This window comes from Phyllobates terribilis, unplaced genomic scaffold (assembly GCF_046119375.1).
Source record: "Phyllobates terribilis strain yellow unplaced genomic scaffold, ASM4611937v1 Scaffold_4__5_contigs__length_816908805, whole genome shotgun sequence".
NCBI classification, from domain to species: domain Eukaryota; kingdom Metazoa; phylum Chordata; class Amphibia; order Anura; family Dendrobatidae; genus Phyllobates; species Phyllobates terribilis.
In genome coordinates, this window is record NW_027362764.1 from 196,681,055 (window position 1) to 196,703,795 (window position 22,741).

The following is a 22,741-nucleotide window of genomic DNA, read 5'->3' on the forward strand; positions in this document are numbered from 1 at the left end:
TAGTTTTTCCACTTTCTCTTTGCTTTCTTCGGGTGAAAAAACGCTTCAAAAACTCTGAAAGAATTGACATGCGGCAGATTTCAGTAACCCTGCAATTCTCAAATTCAGTCAGAAAAACAAGTGTGTGCATGACATTTCTGAAATCTCATAGCTTTTGCTGGTACTGTATAAAAAACCCTTTTAATTTGCATAAAAAAAGAGCTGCAAAAACGCTGCATGTGAGCATACTTTAACTGTCATTTTAATTTTTTTTTTTTTTTAAGAAATCAATAGTACATGTGAAAATAAGAAACACAGAAATCTACTTCTTTCTCCTGGACTGATCTTTTATTCTCAATACTCACAATTCAAATGTCTTCAGTGAACAAAAATGCAGGGCTGTGGAATCGGAGTCATGGAGTTTGAGTCAGAGCCCATTTTGGTGGAGTCGGTACAAAATGTACCAACTCCGACTCCTAAAATATATAATAAATTGGGTACAGTAGTTCAGTGCAGTTTGTGGGGAATATTTTTCATAAGAATTTGGAAAAGTTATGAAATGTCCTATAAATGTCTGTCCTATTCCTGATCTAAGGGTCTAGACTTTTAGCTGAGATGAATCTGTGCTACAGTAAATTTATCACTTAAACATGAGCCATGTATGAGGGAGTCGTGGTTGGTGTCATGGAAATTGAGGAGTCGGAGGTCTGGCTTACCGACTCCACAGCCCTGTAAAAATGTTTCCATTAGTGCAATTGTTGATTGTATGGAACGTGCTGCAGAATGTCTGTCTCCTCACCCCTCCGTAGAACTTTATGAGCACCAAATTCCATCTCCTCTTTCGGTAATAGGAAGATCTCTGTCTTCACTGAACACTAAAGATTTTACCAATGAATTGAAAGTGAAAGATCAATCCAGGAGGAGAATGAAGAAACTATCACAAGTAATTGAGCAAAATTGTAATCTTTCACTATGACCAATTCACCTATGTATAACTCATAGTTTACTGGAGTTGAGCAAAGTGATTTGCAGGACCCCGGTGCAGCGGCCATATCAGTAGTCCATGGCTATCGGACGAGAGCACTGTCTGCATCCACGGTGCCGCTTTTTATTGGTAGATCTGGCGCAACGGTAATGAAGTACCAGACCTAATATACATAGTCAATATACATAGTTTTTAAGGTTGAAGGAAGACTAAGTCCATCTAGTTCAACCCATAGCCTAACATGTTGATCCAGAGGAAGGCAAAGAAAACCCATGTGGCAAACACTAAGCTCCACATTGGGGAAAAAAATTCCTTCCCGACTCCATACGACAATCAGACTAGTTCCCTGGATCAACGCCCTATCAAGGAATCTAGTATATATAACCTGTAATATTATACTTTTCAAGAAAGGCATCCATGCCCTTCCTAAATTTTAATAGTGAATCACTCATTACAACATCATGCGGCAGAGAGTTCCATAGTCTCACTGCTCTTACAGTAAAGAATCCCCGTCTGTGATTATGATTAAACCTTCTTTCCTCCAGACGTAGAAGATGCCCCCTTGTCTCCGTCTCTGGCCTCAAAGTAAAAAGATCAGTAGAAAGGTCTTTGTACTGTCCCCTCATATACTTGTACATAGTAATAAGATCACCCCTAAGCCTTCATTTTTCCACAGTAAATAACCCCAAGTGTAGTAACCTGTCTTGGTATTGCCGACCCCCCAGTCCTCTAATAACCTTGGTCGCTCTTCTCTGCACCCGCTCTAGTTCAGCTATGTCTTTCTTATACACCGGAGACCAGAACTGTACACAGTATTCTAAGTGTGGTCGCACTAATGACTTGTATAGAGGTAAAATTATGTTCTCCTCATGAGCATCTATGCCTCTTTTAATGCATCCCATTATTTTATTTGCCTTTGCAGCAGCTGCCTGACACTGGCCACTAATAGTAGGTTGAGGAGCCCGGGATGCCGGTAGGTAAGAGGAAGGTTTTTGGGCTCAGGTCCGTTAGCCACGGACTACCGGCATGTCCGAGGAACCAGGGTCTGCACAATCTTTTTGCTGAAGTCTGTAATTTACATATGCCTGTGTGTGTGACCTTTGTTGTACACCAGCTATAAAGCCTGGGTCATGTAGGAGCTAAGAAATGGCAATAATGGACAGCTTGTGCCGATATATTTTAGTTTGGACAGTTGCCCTTTATTCCCTGCATGTGTCTTCTATGGAATTATCAGCTGGGATATTAGGAATTGTAATCTTTGCAGTGTCAGTATTTGCTGTCTAAGATATTTTACTTTCCTATAAGCAGTGTAGTAACAATGTATCCTTCTACACTGAAACAACCTGCTTAGTGGTGTTCTCCACCTCCGCTGCTCTTTGTTTTAACGCCTGCAAATCAGATCAGTGCAAGGTGTTGAAGATCCAGAAAATAAATAAATAAAAGTAGCCCTCCCTATTCATGGCAAACACTTTCATTTATTTGAAGAGTGTGATCACAATATCTTAAGTGTTGTGATAATATACATGGTGAGATGACACCTCAGTAGGGCCAGCTACTAAGTAGAAAAATTGTAAAGAATTTCAAGCTGCAGCCAGGGTGAAGCCAGCAAAGTTATGCCAATGCCTATAGTTATGTTTTTAACAAGTGTGAGCCTTGTTGATACAGCTCTGTGGTCACTGATTACATTGCATGTGAATATAGAATACCACTCGTCCGTTCAGATGCCTTGGAGGTGCAGCACCTAAGTGATACGTCCTGTGGTTGGAGATCAGGGCAATTACAAACCAAAACTGGATTTTGTATTCCTCTGCAAACAAAGCTCTAATTTGAATATCTCATTGCATAATAATCTATCAAATTACATACTGTCACTCCATGAAACATTTACTTATTTCTTGTCTACCTCACATAACTATGCAGTTCTTATTATTTTAAATGGGATTGTTCAATGAATAAACCATATTTGTTGGACTATAAGACACACCGGCCCTAAGGCACATTCCAAATTTAGAGGAGGAAAATAGAAAAAAAATTTATGTGAAAATTGGGGTCTGTCTTATAGTCCAAATTTAGCTTACCGGGGCGAGCAGTGGAGCGAGGTCACAGGAGGCATGTTCGACGCTGGCTGGCAACAGCAGGAGTGGGGCGATGCTGCGGGCCCTGGGCTGGGAAGAGGGGTGTTCTTGAGGTGCCAGGCATGAGCCATTGATCTCCCTGTGGTGGGTTTCAGGAAAATGGCCACCAGTGTCCGCACATGCTCAGATTGAGATCTTTGCTTTTTTTCCTTCCAAATTTGGGGGAAAAAAGTGCATCTTATTGTCCAAAAAATACAGTAAATTATTGCTGAAATGTGCTATGATGCCTAAACTAAATGAAAGAACGAATGCTCACTATCCCCTACAGATCCAGGCCCGACTTTTAACTAGTCCCTACTAGTCTGTGCTTCTTAGTCTTATCCTTGACAGAAAAAATGGCAAGAGATGCTCTCTAAACTAATCACTGGCCACAATAATTACTCGACTTGGTCAATGATTGGATGAATTGTCATCTCCAGCTATTTTCGCTATGTCGTACACTTCACCAAGAAGCACCAACCAATTTGGACTTTGTGAGTATCGGAACAGGATCTGTTTATGATCAGTGAGGGTGAGTATTGAAATGCAGCAGTTATAGATATGTTTTACTACCTGTAAACCTGCACCCATCTAGCTATGATTATATTTCCATGGGTGTCAGACCTGTACTGAATGGTGATTTATGGAGTAACTTTATCAGATGTTTGTACTGTGCCATAGTGGACCAAATATGCAAGTACTGCAACCGGTAAACTTTTGGTAATTGGGGATAGTAGGAGTGTTATCCATAGCCGGTAAGGTTCTAGATTTAAAGAGTAAATAAACTTTTAAAGGGACACTACTCGGACAACCCCTTCTCTATCCCAATGTTTTCCCCTGTAAAATAATAACACCTATAACTACCTCCACGTGCTGATGCCGTTCCAGCAGTGTCAGCACTGGCTCTCCTTGTGATCGATAACTGAAGCCAATCAGTGCTGGCTTCACTCTCCCATCAGTTGGGCAAAACAAAACATCCGAAGGAAGTGAGCCAGCAGCCACAGCTCTCACTTCTTCTGGATGTCAATTACAAGAGTAGGAGAGAAGAGTGAAGCCAGCGCAGATTGGCTGCAGAGGTTGCATAACATAATGTCATGCGAGCCCCGGATGAGCAAGTACCCCCTATGGGGGGAAACATAGGGATTCAGAAGGAGTTGTCCGAGTAGTGGACAACCGCTTTAACTTTTTTTTTGTGATTTTGTTCTTATAATTGCAAGCTGATCAGTGGGGGTCCGGATCCTGAGACTTCTACCGTCCGCTTAAAAAACACCCTGGGAAGTGCGCAGATGCGGAGATAGGAGTACATACATTGGGTTGCGAAAGTATTCACCCCACTAACCCTTGGCATTTTTCGTGTTTTGCTACCTCACAACCTGGAATTTCACTGTTTTTTTTGAGGGTTTGCATCAGTTCACGTAAAGAACATGCCTACAACTGTTTATTGTAAAGCAAACAACAAATAGGACAAAATAACTGAAAACTTCAGTGTGCGTAATTACACAACCCCTAAATTGAGTACTTTGTAGAGCCTCCTTTTAAGCCAGTTACAGCTGCAAGTCGCTTTAGATAAGTCTCTATGAGCTTTCCACATCTTGGCACTGGGATTTTTCTCCATTCCTCAAGGCAAAACTGCTTCAGCTCCTTCAAATTAGATGGTTTCCTCTGGTGAACCACAATCTTCAGGTCTAACTACAGATTCGCCATTGGATTAAGGTCAGGGCTTTGACAAGGTCACTTCAGAACATTTACACATTTCCCCTTAAACAACTCGACTGTTGCTTTAGCAGTATGCTTTGGGTCATTGTCTTGTTGGAAGGTGAACCTTCGTTCCAGTCTCAAATCATTGACAGACTGAATCAGGTTTTGCTCAAGAATATCCCTGTATTCCGCACCATCCATCTTCCCCTTGACTCTATTTTCCCTGTGACTGCTGACGAAAAACAGCCTCACAGTATAATGCTGCCACCACCATGTTTCACTGTTGACATGGTGGTGTTGGGATGATGAGCTGTGTTGGTTTGGCGCCAGACATAGCATTTACCTTGGTGGCCAAAAAATTCAATTTTGGTCTCCTCTGACCACAGTACCTACCTCCATACATTTGGGGAGTCTCCCACATGTCTTTTGGCAAACTAAAAAAACAGCCTTACAATTTTTGTGTGTAGGTAAAGGCTTTTCCTGCCCAATTTTTCATAAAGGCCACCTCTATGGAGTGTACGGCTTATTGTGGTCGTATGGACAGATACTTCAGTCTTTGCTTGGGAACTCTGCAGTTCCTTATGGGTGTTGCAGGTCCGGGTGGTGGAACCTCTGTGCTTCGGTGCAAGGAGGGACCAGAGGGGCGTGACTAAGTGCTTACTCGGCCTGACCAAGGTCACACGGCAGCTTAGTCGACTCCGTGAACCAGGGAGGGACCGGGCAGGTGGACCAGGTGCCACTCTGGGACCGACCTTGTGTGAGAGCAGGTTAATCCCATGGGTCAGATGGCAGGAACTAACCGGTACAGCGGATGAGCACGGCAGGAAGGCTGACGGGTGGTCCGGGTAGATAAGCAGGCTAGTTCGGCAGATAGCCAGACAGGTGCTCCGGGTAGGCAAGCAGGCAGGCATGGCAGGTAACTGGCAGGTGTTCCAGGTAGGCTGGCTGGGCCCACAACAGGTAACAGACAGGTGCTTGAGGTAAGCAGGCTGGCGGGCACAGCTGTAGACAGACTGGAGGACCGAACTGTTAGGCTGGGGGGCTGGACTGACAGGCAGCGGGACCTGAGGGCTGGAGCAAGTGTTTAGCACATGGAACAACAACCTTGCACAGGCACCTCCATTTTGGAGGAGGTGCCTTATATAGGGGAAGTCCTCTGGCCATTGGCCGGGGACTCTATAGGATGGCGCGCATGGCCCCTTTAAGAGGGTTTGCGCACGCGCGCCCTAAGCACAGTGCCCAGGAAGCTGCGCGTCGTGCGTGCCACAGCAGCAGGGATGCAGGAAGACGCCGGACCTGGAACGCAGCAGTGAGGGGAACGGCGTCTCTGCCCGGCAGGAGGCAGAGACGCCGATGCTACAGAGAGTTACCTTTGGTCTCTGTGCTGCCTCTCTGATTAATGCCCTCTTTGCCCGGGCTGAGCGTTTTGGTGGGCGGCCCTCTCTGGGCAGGTTAGTTGTGGTACCATGTTCTTTCGATTTGGTGGTGCTCTGGGGATCACCAGAAATTGGGATACTTTTTAAAACCCCAACCCCGACTTGTACTTCTCAACAACTTTGTCCTTAACTTGTTTGTAGATCTCCTTGGTCTTCATGGTGTTTGGTTAGTGGTGTCTCTTGCTTAATGATGTTGTGGCCTTTCAGAAAAGGTGTGTATATACTGACAGTGCATGTGACACTTAGATTGCACACAGATGGACTTCCTTTCACTTGGCGTGTGACTTATGAAGGAAATTGCTTGCACCAGAAGTTTTTTGGGGCTTCATCGCAAAGGGGGTGAATACATATGCCAATTTTTAGTTGTTTGATTCCATAAATTTAATTTATGCCTATATTTTTCTCACTTCACCAACTTCGAAAATTTAGTGCTGATGCATCAGACACAAATCGGATTACAAAAATATTTACACACAGGTTGTAATGTAACAAAATAGGTAAAAAACCAAGGGGGTTGAATACTTTCGCAAGCCACTGTAGCTCCTACCTGATTGTGCAAACAGATTGGAGTACTGATGCAATAGAAAACCAGTCCAGTCTTTGTCTCTTGAGTTGCACATTTCTCAGGAGGTTTTTGAGTGCTTGTTGGGTGTCTGAGGACTCTGCTTTTAAATAAAAGAACAACATATAAAAATTATTAGCAAACATTTAGTTACTTTTTATGATGAATGCTGGTATTTCAGTTCCTAGTACATAGATCAAGTTCGTACTGTAGTTATGGCTTTTATTCAGATGCGCTGCTCTTTCTGGTGTTTGGTTTTGATCTGAATGCTATTGAGTGTGGAATGATTGCTAGTTGCAGACAGTTTGTTTTTAGTATTTTACAAAAATTGCTAATATTCTGAATTTTTTTACGGAACATCAAATCAAAAACCTCCTGCAACCCAACTCTTTGAAAGTGACCAGGTTAGAGATGAATGGCCATAATAGTTCATAGTGATAAGAAGGTGAAAGTAATGCACGTGGCTGTATCCATAAATCCTAAATATGCAGAAGAGCGGATGTAACAGCAGAAAAAAAACACCATGTTTCAACAGATTTACGCTGCATATTAAAGAAATGTCATTTACACGCTGCAGAGAACATCTCCAGCATTTCCACAATGGAATCTGCACCATTTGGTGCGGAGGTCGCTGTTTGAGAGAAGATCCAGAGAGAGAAGTCCAGTTTCCCACTGGGTGGACATGCACCTTCCTCTAGCGAGAGCAGTGTGAGTCACTCTCCTCTTGAGCTTGCACAGGTCAATCCTGCTGTCAGGGTCTAAAAACGTTTTTCTGAAGTCATTGTCGTGGGCAATAAATGGGGAGCGTGTGGCCTATATAAAAAGAGCAGGGAGGATGATCTTTAAAAGGTTTGGGTGGTCAATGATTTTTGGATCAATGTTGATGTGTCATGCATACTGATACATTATCTGATCATAGTGGCTAACTGTCGCTCGCAGAGAGGAAGTCACTATTTTTTTGCTGGTTTGAGGTCTCCTGGCCTATAGAGGTTTAGGATCCACTGTCATGAAGACATAATATCGCTCTGAGGGTAACAGATGATTGATTTTTGATGGCAATGAAAATGAATCTGTCACCAGGTTTTTGCCACTTAATCTGAGAGCAGCATAATGTACAGATACACTGATTATGGCAATGTGCCTCTTACTAGTCTGCTTGCTGTAGTTTTTATAGAAGTCACACTTCTGCCTATACACAGTATACACAGAAAGCTGCCTATCAGTGGTGTGGGCAGGTTTACGCAGTTCAGCATTCAGAGAACTGGTAGATCTGCAGCAGATAAAACTGCAGCCCGGTAAGTGATACATCACTGTAATCTGGATTGCTGCCCCGACCTTGTGATGCTTTCAGGTGCGGTAGCAAAAACCTGGTGACAGATTCTTTTTAATTGGCATGTACTTATTTATATACATACAGAGACGGAGTCATCAAGCAGTTTACAACAGTTTTCTGATACACTACTTGAAATTCTGCGATTTTTGGCAGTTTTACACCAGTCCTGATCAGCTCCATTCACTTCTTGAAAAGTGGTCAGAGCTGGACCAAGTGCGGCGAGCATAAGCTTTCTTGCTGAATTTGGCAAATCTTACGCCAGCGCACACTTCATCATTGCTTGCGTGCAGACTTGACGCGTTGGGGCCATAGTGTGTGCACGCTGTTATTCTTACTTAACATAAAAAGAAATCCAGTTAATATATTTATCCAGGAAAAATAATCCAAATTCCATGTACAATAAAGTGCAGCAAAGTCCTAGTGTTTAGTGTTAATAAAGCCTTGGTAATGGCAGAGTCCTCTGCATCTGTACATAACCCCTATTTTCTCACTTTGCTATGATTCTCTGTGTTCCAGGCAGGGCTTTTTTCTCACCATTGCAGAGCGTGCTTGCTGCTGTAACTTGGGGGTCTCTTCCTGGGACATCACACCTTTTAACCAAACAAGACTGGTGACTTAACAAGTGAGAGGGACCTCCCGATGGCTTTTGCTAAATAAAAGCAGCCTTCACAAACGTCAAGAGAAATTATTTCGTTCACTGAAAGCAACTCAGCAGTCATTTTCCAGTGGGGACGTCACATCATCCCTCCTCTAGCCTACAGCTGAACAATGTGTTTGCCTGCTCTTTCTCTGAAATATTGCACCTTTGCCTCGCTACAATGCAAGGTTGATGCTTCTTTAGCCTTTAGGTCCATTATTTTGTTCTTTTGGATGCTATTCATTTTGTAGAATTCTTAATACTCTTTAGAGGTTAAAAAGTATCATGTTACCGTAGTTCTTATTACAATACTTTCCCTTAGTTTCTTCTATTCTATAGCATCTTCTTTTTCTTTTCTGATATTATAATATATAAAGCAAGAAGACACAACTTCCATTATTTTAGATATTCCAATTAGAGAACTGCGATATGTGACAGACACTTAGCTGTGTAAATGCTGGAAACCCAAACGGTATATGTCATAGACTTCTATACACTAATAGGTACCAGAGATGAATCCCCATTACATTGTCAAAATAATGAAATGAACCTGTATCGTAGCAAAGGGAAATGAGCAGCATTTTATGGAGACATCTAGATCTGCTGTATTTTTCATTTCCAAAATACATTTGTATTAGATCTGTGATCTGGGTTATTGGCACACTATAGCAAACTCGTCATGTTCATCTTCCCCTGAAACCGAGACTATAGTTATATGCGGAATTATTTTTTTTTAGGCCTTAAGTGACAGTGCTTATAGTTGTTAGGACTTGTTCCCACGTCCAAAAATGTTCCTTTTCTCTCTGCGGGTGTCTGCACTAAAATACACAATAGCTTCAAATTTGCAGCAAAAATGTTAAGTATTTTATGTGGGTTTTTTTGTTAATTTTTGTAGGGCACAAACGTTGGGATTCTGCACCTAAGTTTTTTTTCTTGCAGTACATGCAGGTTTTTTTTCAGGCTCCCTATAGAAGCTTTTTGAAGAAGAAACACTCCAAAAATTCACACACAGCCATGATTTTTCATGAAATCACATCCACTTTGTTTGAACTGTTAAATATAGCGGAATTTCTAAAAAAACAAACAAAAAAAAACCCCCACAAATAAACTAACAAGAAAACACTATAAAAAAATGCATCCTTTACATTATGTGGGAACATAGGCTGAAAGGGAACTCATGGAAAATAAATGGCATTTTAGTGAGTTTTCTAAAATGCCATTTGCATCATTTAAGTACAGTTGACTGACACTGATTATTAACTTTGGGGATGGCGGCATTGAGGTGTACTCATTAAAGCGGTTCTGAGGTTTCAGGACAGCAACTCTCTCCTGTTGATAAATATCACAATGCGGTATTTAGCACGTGATGGATTTATAGCTATCATTTTGTCTTTAAGGGGTTAAATATAAATCTTAATGCATAAAATAATTTTTTTCAGTAATGTCACATTTGTATACCTGTAATAATTTTATAGCATAATTGTAAATTAATGCATGCCACTGCTTAATTTTTATTCTGTAAAAATTGAAAAAAAAAAAAACAAATGATATTGTGATGTCGATGTGCCAAAACATGTCACCTATATAAAGTATCTCATCCCAATGACAATAGTCTAATACAAGTATTCTAAACTAAAAAAAAAATGATCACAAATATAAAAAAATGAAATTTATTTTTTTCCCTAATTCCAGAATTGGCCCAGTCTTGAGGGGATTTCCTCTCCTAGGAAAAAAATCTGTGAATAAAAAAAAATACATATGTGTCTCTAATTGTGTGTGCCCTTTATTATAGTTTAAATGGTTATAGCTGAGAAATCAAGTTATTACTTATCCATGGGATGGGAGATAATTTGCTGATCACTGGGGGTCCGACCTTTGGGATTCACAACTATCCAGAGAACAGGGATCTGCAGACCTGTCCTGGCATGAGCAAAGGTGCGCGTGCGCAGCCTCGGCTCTACTCGCTGGCTACGGGACTGCTGAATTCAGAGCTCGGCTGTTTCCCGCTGTCTATATTGAGCGGAGGCCACAAATACGCACCCACCCCAGTATGTGGCTGCAGGGTCATGTTATCATTGATCCAGAGCCCTGATCACTGGATATCCGACCCGTAGTGATCACACTTTATCCTCTGTGGATAGGGGATATATTGATTTTTTTTTTTGGGGGGGGGGGGGGTAACCCTTTAAATTTGTCTCTTCTGTCTATGTTAATAAGATCTTGGTGAGCACAAATCACTTACAGTTCCACTTTGAGTTGTCTCCTGGTTTTCCTAGAACCTGGGATGGTAAATCTGCCTGATTATACCGGGATATCCTGGTCGCTGCATAGCTAGGCGTGCAAGACTGGTCGCTACATAGCTAGGCGTGCAAGAATGGTCGCTACATAGCTAGGCGTGCAAGACTGGTCGCTACATAGCTAGGCGTGCAAGAATGGTCGCTACATAGCTAGGCGTGCAAGACTGGTCGCTACATAGCTAGGCGTGCAAGACTGGTCGCTACATAACTAGGCGTGCAAGACTGGTCGCTACATAGCTAGGCGTGCAAGACTGGTCGCTACATAACTAGGCGTGCAAGACTGGTCGCTACATAGCTAGGCGTGCAAGACTGGTCGCTACATAGCTAGGCGTGCAAGACTGGTCGCTACATAGCTAGGCGTGCAAGACTGGTCGCTACATAGCTAGGCGTGCAAGACTGGTCGCTACATATCTAGGCGTGCAAGACTGGTCGCTACATAACTAGGCGTGCAAGACTGGTCGCTACATAACTAGGCGTGCAAGACTGGTCGCTACATAACTAGGCGTGCAAGACTGGTCGCTGCATAACTAGGCGTGCAAGACTGGTCGCTGCATAACTAGGCGTGCATGACTGGTCGCTGCATAACTAGGCGTGCAAGACTGGTCGCTGCATAACTACCCGTGCAAGACTGGTCGCTGCATAACTAGGCGTGCAAAACTGGTCACTGCATAACTAGGCGTGCAAGACTGGTCGCTACATAACTAGGCGTACAAGACTGGTCGCTACATAACTAGGCATACAAGACTGGTCGCTACATAACGGTCACGCCAGGTGTGGGAAAGACTTAGTGCAACACAGAGGGAAAAGGGAAAGGGAGCCCAGACACTAGGGAAAGAGGGGAAGTGGACACCTCCAAGTCTGATCTGGCATCACCCTCTCTCAACTAGCGTCCCTATATTGCCTCTTCAGCAATCGCCGCTCACGTACCTAGCCCTACTCTCCCTGGTGTATGGCTAGGGATGGGAGGAGATGAGCACTAGTCAACCTCCGCTAAACAAGGGTAGACAAAACAGGGGGAAATGGCTTAGCTTTAGATGAACTCCAAATAAGCACATGGCCTCAAGCTCCAGAGAGGACGACGTACTGCTCCTGCTAAGCTTCACAAGTAGAAATGAGTATAACCGGTGACTCCCTCTCAGACACACCAGATATATACAGTACAGACCAAAAGTTTAGACACACCTTCTAATTTAAAGATTTTTCTGTATTTTCATGACTTTGAAAATTGTACATTCACACTGAAGGCATCAAAACTATGAATTAACACATGTGGAATTATATACTTAACAAAAAAGTGTGAAACAACTGAAAATATGTCTTATATTCTAGGTTCTTCAAAGTAGCCACCTTTTGCTTTGATGACTGCTTTGCACACTCTTGGCATTCTCTTGATGAGCTTCAAGAGGTAGTCACCGGAAATGGTCTTTCAACAATCTTGAAGGAGTTCCCAGAGATGCTTAGCACTTGTTGGCCCTTTTGCCTTCACTCTGCGGTCCAGCTCACCCCAAACCAGGTCTGGTGACTGGGTTCAGGTCTGGTGACTGTGGAGGCCAGGTCATCTGGCGTAGCACCCCATCACTCTCCTTCTTGGTCAAATAGCCCTTACACAGCCTGGAGGTGTGTTTGGGGTCATTGTCCTATTGAAAAATAAATGATGGTCCAACTAAACGCAAACCGGATGGAATAGCATGCTGCTGCAAGATGCTGTGGTAGCCATGCTGGTTCAGTGTGCCTTCAATTTTGAATAAATCCCCAACAGTGTCGCCAGCAAAGCACCCCCATACCATCACACCTCCTCCTCCATGCTTCACAGTGGGAGCCAGGCATGTAGAGTCCATCTGTTCACCTTTTCTGCATCGCACAAAGACACGGTGGTTGGAACCAAAGATCTCAAATTTGGACTAATCAGACCAAAGCACAGATTTCCACTGGTCTAATTTCCATTCCTTGTGTTCTTTAGCCCAAACAAGTCTCTTCTGCTTGTTGCCTGTCCTTAGCAGTGGTTTCCTAGCAGCTATTTTACCATGAAGACCTTCTGCACAAAGTCTCCTCTTAACAGTTGTTGTAGAGATGTGTCTGCTGCTAGAACTCTGTGTGGCATTGACCTGGTCTCTAATCTGAGCTGCTGTTAACCTGCGATTTCTGAGGCTGGTGACTCGGATAAACTTATCCTCAGAAGCAGAGGTGACTCTTGGTCTTCCTTTCCTGGGGCGGTCCTCATGTGAGCCAGTTTCTTTGTAGCGCTTGATGGTTTTTGCAACTGCACTTGGGGACACTTTCAAAGTTTGCCCAATTTTTTGGACTGACTGAACTTCATTTCTTAAAGTAATGATGGCCACTCATTTTTCTTTACTTAGCTGCTTGCCATAATACAAATTCTAACAGTCTATTCAGTAGGACTATCAGCTGTGTATCCACCAGACTTCTGCACAACAGAACTGATGGTCCCAACCCCATTTATAAGGTAAGAAATCCCACTTATTAAACCTGACAGGACACACCTGTGAAGTGAAAACCATTTCCGGTGACTACCTCTTGAAGCTCATCAAGAGAATGCCAAGAGTGTGCAAAGCAGTCATCAAAGCAAAAGGTGGCTACTTTGAAGAACCTAGAATATAAGACATATTTTCAGTTGTTTCACACTTTTTTGTTAAGTATATAATTCCACATGTGTTAATTCATAGTTTTGATGCCTTCAGTGTGAATGTACAATTTTCATAGTCATGAAAATACAGAAAAATCTTTAAATGAGAAGGTGTGTCCTAACTTTTGGTCTGTACTGTATATACACCCAAGCCAGAGAGCTAATTAGCAAGAGAGAGTTAGCCGCTCGTTCCTAAAGACAGCCTCTTATGTAACGAGCTGTCTGCAATGCCAAACGTAGAGATCTCCTGTAACCCACTGCAGGGCGACTGTCTGTCACCTCTGACACACCCGTGACAATAACTAGGCATACAAGACTGGTCGCTACATAACTGGGTGTACAAGACAGGTATATAGCATGAAGCATTCCGGATAAGAACATACGCTTGAGGACTAATACTATCTTCTCTCCGGCTTGTGTAGCTCTGTGTACACATATAAGGCAAAACACGGCCTCATCCCACCCACTTCTTTCATTATAACAGGAAAGAATAAAGGAGTTCTATCAATCGAAACAAATAAAAGCAGGGTTATGCATTATGCGATATGAAAGGAAGGATTCTAATTAAATCCTTGTGCTAAATAAGCGACAAAGACCTTACAAACAGAGTGTGGCTGCAGGCCAGCCATAGCGAGACTTGAGGATCAGATTTGGTCAGCGAGTGAGAAAATGCTTACAACAAGGATTAATTTGTTGATCACAAAGCTATAACATTGTATTAGAAGCCCTAGTCATGTGTAAACCAATTTCAGAAGCTATAAATTCAGCCTGTGCCATCATGCAGAATGTATTGGTCTTTCCATTTAATTACATTTCATATTTCTCTTCCATTTGTGGATATACGTCGGGGTGATGCAGATATTGTGAACACAGAATGGGATTTGTTCGGTAAAATATTCCAGCTTTTAACTCTATAGAGGTCGTACTTGGCATCAAGAACACAATTTATGTTTATTTGTACAAGGTCGTTACATTTAATGATATTGGCAGGAAAAGAATAGACTTACAATTGTCACCAGTATAAAATGTTGGGTCTCGTCCACACCTACAACACGCAGCAAATATGGCGCTTGGTGATAAAACATTCTAGATCACCAGATGATCATAGAAAATAGTTGAAAACTCACTTAAAGGGAGAGAAAACAATTAAAGGAATTTAATAGGTTAAGAAAAGTCAGTGATTGACTGCAGCAGTCACATGTGTAATTGAATCCATCATCGCCGCAGCACAGTAAATAATGATTGCACTGGAAAGTGAGTATCGGCCTTTAATCATTTTAAGTCCTTATGCATCCCATCCCTGTGGCTCTTTTTTTTAAATTATTATTATTTTGGAGATCCCCTGTAAGGTGAAATGAAATGACACAAAATCTGCCACTATAGATTTTTTGTTTTGGAAATTAATTTGATCCCAGTCTTGTTAAAAATTGAAAAGTGAATACTTTTTGTTTTGTGTTCACTAGACTAGTGTTGGGTCTCCCCATAACACGGTATTAACAATGAATATCAACAATTGTAACGCTACTCTAGAAACAGTTTTGCCTTTGTCACCTTGATGCACATGTTTAAACAAACTCCCATAAAAGTGTGTGTAATATAAAGATAAGGAGTAAGTAGATAACTTATTTGAGCCCTTCCTCCCAAAATGATCCCAGTCATTTGATCATTAGGCAATACTTTGGGTAAGGGTTACAGAGGATCAAAAAGATTTGCAGGACCTTTGTTCAGCACCCCTATTGATAGTCCTTAGCCACCAGACTAGATTAGAGCCCTGTGAACCTTCTCCTACCTGCCGGAATCCCCGACGCCTCTTCTGATTTGAAGGCCCGACTTGAAGCCATTCTCGCTGTGTGAGACACATATGACAATGCATCGGGTCTACTAATAACAAGAGATGCCAGCGATGCTAGAAGGTAGGAGGAATGTCACAAGGCTGGAAAAGCGACAGTGACCCCCCGGCGCCTGCGCAATAGAAACCTAAGGCGCAGTGCACAGGCAGACGGGGCCGGGATGAAGCAAAGCGTGCTCTATGTGAGCGGCGCTTTGCGCAAGCCTGGTAGTCAGGGAGCACAGTGCACGTCACAGGGCCCTGTGACGTGCAGGGGAGGGGGGATATGATGATTAAGCAGAGGCAAGGATTTAGGGGAATAATAAGCAGATAGGCGGGGATTGTGGATGCCAATCCTGTGTAATAAAGAATTGATTAAAGTGCTTTTCTCTGCAATCAGACCTCTACTATGGCCATACAGGTATGTATAGATTTACTTTTCTATACCCTGTATGGCCATAGTAGAGGTCTGATATCGCCCAGGGGGGTGACAGATTCCCTTTAAAGGGAATCTGTCAGTTGGATCAACCCTCCTAAATTGTTTATATAGATGCATAGGAAGCTGAATAAATTGATACCTTGATATCTGTTATCTGATGCAAGTTTTTCTTACATGTAAATGAGATGTTCAAGGCTATGGATCGCAGGGCTGTGGAGTCAGTAAGCCAAACCTCCGACTCCTCAATTTCCATGACACCGACTCCCTCATACATGGCTCATGTTTAAGTGATAAATTTACTGTAGCACAGATTCATCTCAGCTAAAAGTCTAGACCCTTAGATCAGGAATAGGACAGACATTCACAGGACATTTCATAACTTTCCCAAATTCTTATGAAAAACATATTCCACACAAACTGCATTGAACTACTGTACCCAATTTATTATATATTTTAGGAGTCGGTCCATTTTATACTGACTCTACCAAAATGGGCTCCGATTCCGACTCCACAGCCCTGATGGGCCGGACACTGATCTGCATGAGAATCTGCTTCCAGCGGTTATTATAAATGAAAGCGGGAGTTACCAGGGTGATGTGTGATGGCCGCACTCTGCTCTCCTGATCTTACTGCAGAGCAGTGTGTGACTATAAGGCCACAGCCCCACTATCAGTATTGGGTCAGTATTTTTTCTCAGGAATGGGAGCCAAAACCAGGTGAGGAACAATCAGAGAAAAGGTATAATAGAAACAAGTCACCAATTCTGCATTTATCACCCACTCCTGGTTTTGGCTCCCACTCCTGAGAAAAAATACTGACCGAATACTGACCAAATATTGATAGTGGTGCTGTGGCCTAATTGACACATTTGCAGGCTCCCCTCAGCTTCAGCTTCTATCTCACAGGCACACAGGGTTGCAGTGCAGCAGAGCTGTGAGAGCTGCAGCTCCTAACGTGTTTATGGGACAAAGTTCAGTTCTCCTATTCTGTGTTACTCACATGTCTCACACTGCTAATGCCCCTGTTTTTTAAAATTAAACCCTGGAGGCAGATTCTCATGCAAATCAGTGTCTGGCTCATAATCCTGAACAGCTCATTCTACATAGAAGAAAAATGTGGACTTCTCTGGAATAAGACATCAGATTACAGATATCAAGGTGTCATTTTATTCAGCTTCCTATGACTTACATGGCCCATAGAGATTACTTAGGAGGTTTGATCCTACTGACAGATTTCCTTTAAGGAAGATGTTCACTACTGGACACCTCCTTCTGCTGTGCCGTACCATGGCCCTGCTGTTTCTGATGGGTGAGTTGACATTGGCTGCAGTGGTCGTGTACACAACTGTCAGAGGCCTCTGATTAGCTGAAGTGGTCATGTACACAACAATCATAGGCCGCTGATTGGCTGCAGAAGCCATGTCACCCAACAGTGTGTCATTACCAGCCAGGAATGGCAGCAAGCTGCTACGGGAGGCAAGTATACTTTTTCATTTTCTATAGGGCCTTGAATTGATGAAGCAGGGTTGTGCAGTAGTGAACAACTTCTTTAACACAGTCTGACTGTAGTGACCTCTAATGGGAATATATAATGTGCTATGTGCAGAAAGTTTTTCACTAATCATCTATGAAGAGTAGTTATATAAGTGGATATTGGAAAAAAGAATAGACATTGCACAACATCTGAGCTTTTCTTCTTTTATTGATTTTCTTTTAGCTTTTTCAAAATGCTGTCAAGAAAATGGTTTTCTTATGGTGGTGAAGTGCAGAGATGAAAATGCAGCTCTGAAGGAATGCCTTACAAAGCAGTAAGTGGTATCATGCTTAATTAAAAGATTTGATTAAAGTGATAAAAGTGCACATATCTTACATTTGTGTCAATACACACATGGCAATGTCCTATGAACAGACTTAAAGGGGTTGTCCACTGCTTATGTATGACATATATTTGTAGAATAAGTCATCAATATGAGATTGTGGTGGTCCGAGACCCCACCTATCAGCTAAAAACTTCACTGGAACTAAGAAATGTATGGGGCGGAACACAGCAGCTCAGTCTATTGCTTAGCAGCCCGTAAGTACTGTGCTCTATCTCATATTGAAACCAAAAAATTGACCAGCACCTCTGAACAGAATAACACAAGTGTGAACAAGTGCAAGCTGCCATGACTGCATGACTTACAAACAAAAGAATACAGCAGCATTCTGTAAGCACTAACCTGTATGCAAACATTTAACATATGGAATTTGAAGAGCTTCATTACTGCAATATCAAATATATTTAATATACTTATAAAAATCAAGGTACTTGGCACATAAATTAGCCAAATCAGGAGAGCCCACCAGCCGGACCCTAACTTAATATCATGCCTCTCACTGGCTAAAAGTTTACAAATTGAAAGGGCAGATAGGATCCAGCATTGATTAAAAATAGCCTTGGCCAGATTATGCACTACGTGTACTCCATATAGTAATAATGCAGTTTTTCAAATATCATATGTTCAATGTTTGCATACATCTTACTGCTTGTAGTGTGCTGCTGTATTCTTTTACTTGTATATTATGCAGTTAGCAGCCCTGTTCACATTTGCTTTACTCTGTTCAGCGGTTCTTGTCAGCTTTTTGTAGTATACAATTGCAGGTTGTGACTACCTCCTTTCTGACTGTGCACTCCTCCAATCAGCCTAAGGCTATTTTTGATTATTGCTGGATTCTACCTGCCTTTTAAATTTGTAGGCTTTTAGCCTGATAGAGGCATGATATTAGGTTAGGGTTCTATCAAAAAAGGACACCTTGTTGTGGCTGGTGGGCTCTTATGACTTGACCAATTTATGCATGAAGTACCTTCATTTTTATAAAAGTATATTAAGTATAGTCCACATAACAGTAATGCAGTTCTTCAGGAGAAACTTCATATGTTCAATGTTTCTTTAGTTTCTATCTCCTATCGAGTTGGAGATAGAGCTCAGTAATTGGCAGCAGCCACTAATCAATGTGCTTGGTTGCTCTAAACATAGTTAATCTCTCAATCATTGTGGCATGGAACAAAAATATATTTGTAAAAGCAAACCTTCCACCATGCGACTGAAAAATGTTGGATAGGAATAAGGCTGAAGCAAAGAGAGGGTTCCAGGTTGGGCGACTTCCCATTAGAAATTTATAGTCATTCTCCAGTCCCAGACTCGCGAGAACCGTTTCACGACATATGACGTATATGTCTTGTCCCTGCCTTTGATGCGGACACGTTCGCTGAGCCTACATGACATTTAATCAGCAACCATGTGCCTTTAACAGTCACGGGTGTTAATCTGTTACATCCCACTATCAATCTCTGACAGTGGGATTTAACACACGCCTCCGGCAGGGAGCGTGTCATTCCACTCACCTATCGGCGCGCCTGTGACGTGATAGTGGGGCGCTGATGGGTTGCCATGACAGCCAGGGGTCTGCTAAAGACCCCATGCCTGTCATAACAATCTTCCTTTAAATGCCGGCCAAGGCCATAGTAGATCGTGATTTCTGCTCTACATAGTCCTGCTATGTATAGCACAAGCAATTGGGCAATCACAGCTTCATGTCCCTTGAGTGGACTATTAAATACAGTAAAAAAAAAAAGTTTTTAAAAATATGAAAAAAATAACACAAACTCAAACCGCACCCCTCCTTTTGCCCCATGGAATATAAAAGAATTTAAACAAAATAAAAAATACACTAATTTGGTATCACTGCATTCAGAAATGTTCAATCTATCAAAATATGAAATAAATTAATCCGATCGATGAACTGCGTAACGAGAAAAAAAATTCTACATGTCAGAATTGCGAGTTTTTGGCTGCCACAACATTGCAATTAAATGCAATAAGAGACGATTAAAATATCATATCTACCCAAAAATGGTATCAATAAAAATGTCACCTCAAGGCACAATAAATAAGCCCTTACACTGCCCCAGATCCCAAAAAATTAAAATGTTATGGGTCTCGGAAAATGGCGACAAAAGCAAAAAAAAAAATGTTTTCACACAAAATTTCTAATTTTTTTTCACCACTTAATAAAAGAAAAAAACTATACATTTTTGGTATCTGCGTACTCGTACTAACCTGGAGAATCATATTACCAGGTCAGGTTTACCATATAATGAACATGGTAAATGGGAAAAAAAACACTATTGTGGAATTGCACTTGTTTTGCAATTACTCCTCAATTGGAATTTTTTTTCCCATTTTTCAGTACACTATGTGGTAAAACGAATGGTGTCATTCAAAAGTACAACTTGTCCCGCAAAAAACAATCCTTCGTATGGCTACATCGACAAAAAATGAAAAAAGTTATGGTTCTTGGAAGAAGGGGAGGAAAAAATGAAAAAGAAAAAATCCGAAAATTGCTTGGGGTGAAGGGATTAATATATCTTAAAAAAAAAAAAAATTGTGGAAAATATTTTGGGGCCTCATTTTTATTGTTCAAAGGGGCCTTATAATGAGAATATATATATATATATATATATATATATATATATATATATATATATATATATACATTAAGAATAGTTACCTCTGTCTCTTGTGCCATAATCTGGATCTAAAAATCTGTGCTAGAGAGTAAGGCTAAGTGCTCACGATGCAGAAATGCTGCAGATTTTTTCCGCATCTCCCTGGCAGGAAAAACGCATACGGATTTTACATGCTTTTTTGCATGCGTTTCTGCATGCGGGTTATCAAGCGCTTTTCCAAGCATTTTTAGCATCACTTGCAAAGTGCTTGACAACTTGCTCACACTATATAAATCCATGCAACCAGCATGGATTTATATAGTGTGACCCAGTTAATAGTTAAAAAAAAGAATAAAAATGGTAAAAAAAACCAAAAAAAAACATTATACTCACCTTCCGATGGCCCCCAGTCTCCTCCTCCTTTGCGTCCGGTGTCTTGGGCGCCTTGCGGTGGTGTAAAAGGACCTTTCATGATGTCATTTAGTCATGTGACAGGTCATGCAATCGCTGACGTCACCGGTCATGTGACCTGTCACATAACTAAATGACGTCATGTAAGGTCCTTTTACACCATCGCGAGCCGCCGGGGAGCCAGGATGCATCACTAAGGAGACTGTGGGCCATCTGAAGGTGAGTATAATGTATATTTTTTATTTTAAATTCTTTTTTTGACAGGTACTATGGTACCCGGGTCTGGATGAGAGTCTCCTCTTCTCCAGACCCGGGTACCATCCGCTTAATATCCGCGTGTGTACATGTAGTCATGCGGATATTAAGCGATTCAATGCAAGTCAATGGCGGCAATTACGCTGCGTGTCCGCAAAATTAATGGACATGCTGCGGATTTTTCCACAATGATAATCCGCAGCGGAAATTTCCGCAGCTTGTGCACAGCACATGCGGATTATCATTGAGGACCATGGGGCACGTATTACCGATTTTTTTTTTTTTAAGCGTTTTCGCTGCGGAAATTCCGCAGCAAAAACACTTGAAAAATGCATAGTGCGCACGCAGCCTAAATGTCTCGAAAATTGAAATGAAAATTGTTGATGCGAAAATGACAGTGGAGTTTGGTAAAATGACAGTGGAAATCAAGTGCAGTTGCTTTCAATATTGCTGCAATATTCTGTTTAATTTCCAGAAATGCTTATTATAATATCTTATTTATTCTTCTTTTAAGCTATAATGACCCAACTTTCTATGAAGAATGTAAACAGGAATATTTAAAGGAACGAGAAGAATATAGAAAAACAGGAATTCCTTCCAAAATCAGACATCAGAAACTACCAACTAGCATGTAGTAATAATCATTTCTTTTTTTCTTTTTGTAAATTATCAATCAATAACATAGATTTTGATGTATCATGCTCCTTACTTGATTAATAAAGTATTTTTCTTTATTTTCTTATGTGTTACATATTAATGTCCTGAAAATTATGTGTTGTTTTAGTTTAAAGCCATCATAAATAATATTAACCACTAACCGAGCTTGGAAGTACTCAGTATGTCCTGGTTGACAAATACTTCCCGACCTTGCATGTACTGAGCATTTCCAGGCGATTTTGCGCGCACATACATTGTGTGCATGCTATCACCATCGGTAGTCAGCTGATTCTGATAGCTGACACCCGGCTCTCGATGCCAGGAGCGATGCCCGCAACGATCCTGGCACTTTAAACCCCTAAATGCTGCCAGCAGGCAGAGGGACAGAAGCCCCACTTCTCTTGGATCGGAGACCCCGCAACGTCATCGCGTGGGCCCAATCGTTGCAGTGGTGACCCGTTGTCATCATGACGACATCCGGGTCACTAGGCACTTGCAAGGTAGTTAGATCATGCGCAGGGCATGATCTAACTAACTTGTGTCTGTAGGGCTGACAGTTATAAGGCTGAGCTGTGCTCCTGCATTGCTATGCCTTATAATTGTGATCTGACTGCAGAACGTGAAAGTCCCATAGTAGGATAAAGTAAAAAATAATTTTAAAAAAGTTGTAAAAATATTTTTTTAAAAAAAAAAAAAAAATCCCAAAATAAAAAATATATATTGTACCCATAAATAAACATTATTATGAAAAAATACACAATAAAAGTACACATATTTGGTATTGCCAAGTCTGACACAACCCGATGTATAAAACTGTCCCACTAGTTAACCCTTTTAGTGAACACAGTAAAAATTAAAATAAACGAGACAAAAAACGATGCTTTATCATCATACCACCGAACAAACAGTGGAATAAAACGCAATCAAAAAGATGAATGTAAATAAAAATGGTACTGCAGAAAACCTCATCTTGTCCCG

At 41.6% G+C, this 22,741-nt stretch overlaps 1 protein-coding gene across 1 annotated transcript in view; it reads left to right on the forward strand.

Annotated features, from left to right (window-relative positions):
- CMC1 (C-X9-C motif containing 1) overlaps positions 1-21,840 on the forward strand; it is a 59,389-nt gene extending 37,549 nt beyond the window's left edge. Inside the window, exons 3-4 of the mRNA XM_073678025.1 lie at positions 17,669-17,759; positions 21,621-21,840. Of these exons, the coding sequence (XP_073534126.1) occupies positions 17,669-17,759; positions 21,621-21,741 (212 nt within the window). The 3' untranslated portion in view covers positions 21,742-21,840. The remainder of the gene's footprint in view (positions 1-17,668; positions 17,760-21,620) is intronic.
- Positions 21,841-22,741: the final 901 nt, after the last annotated feature.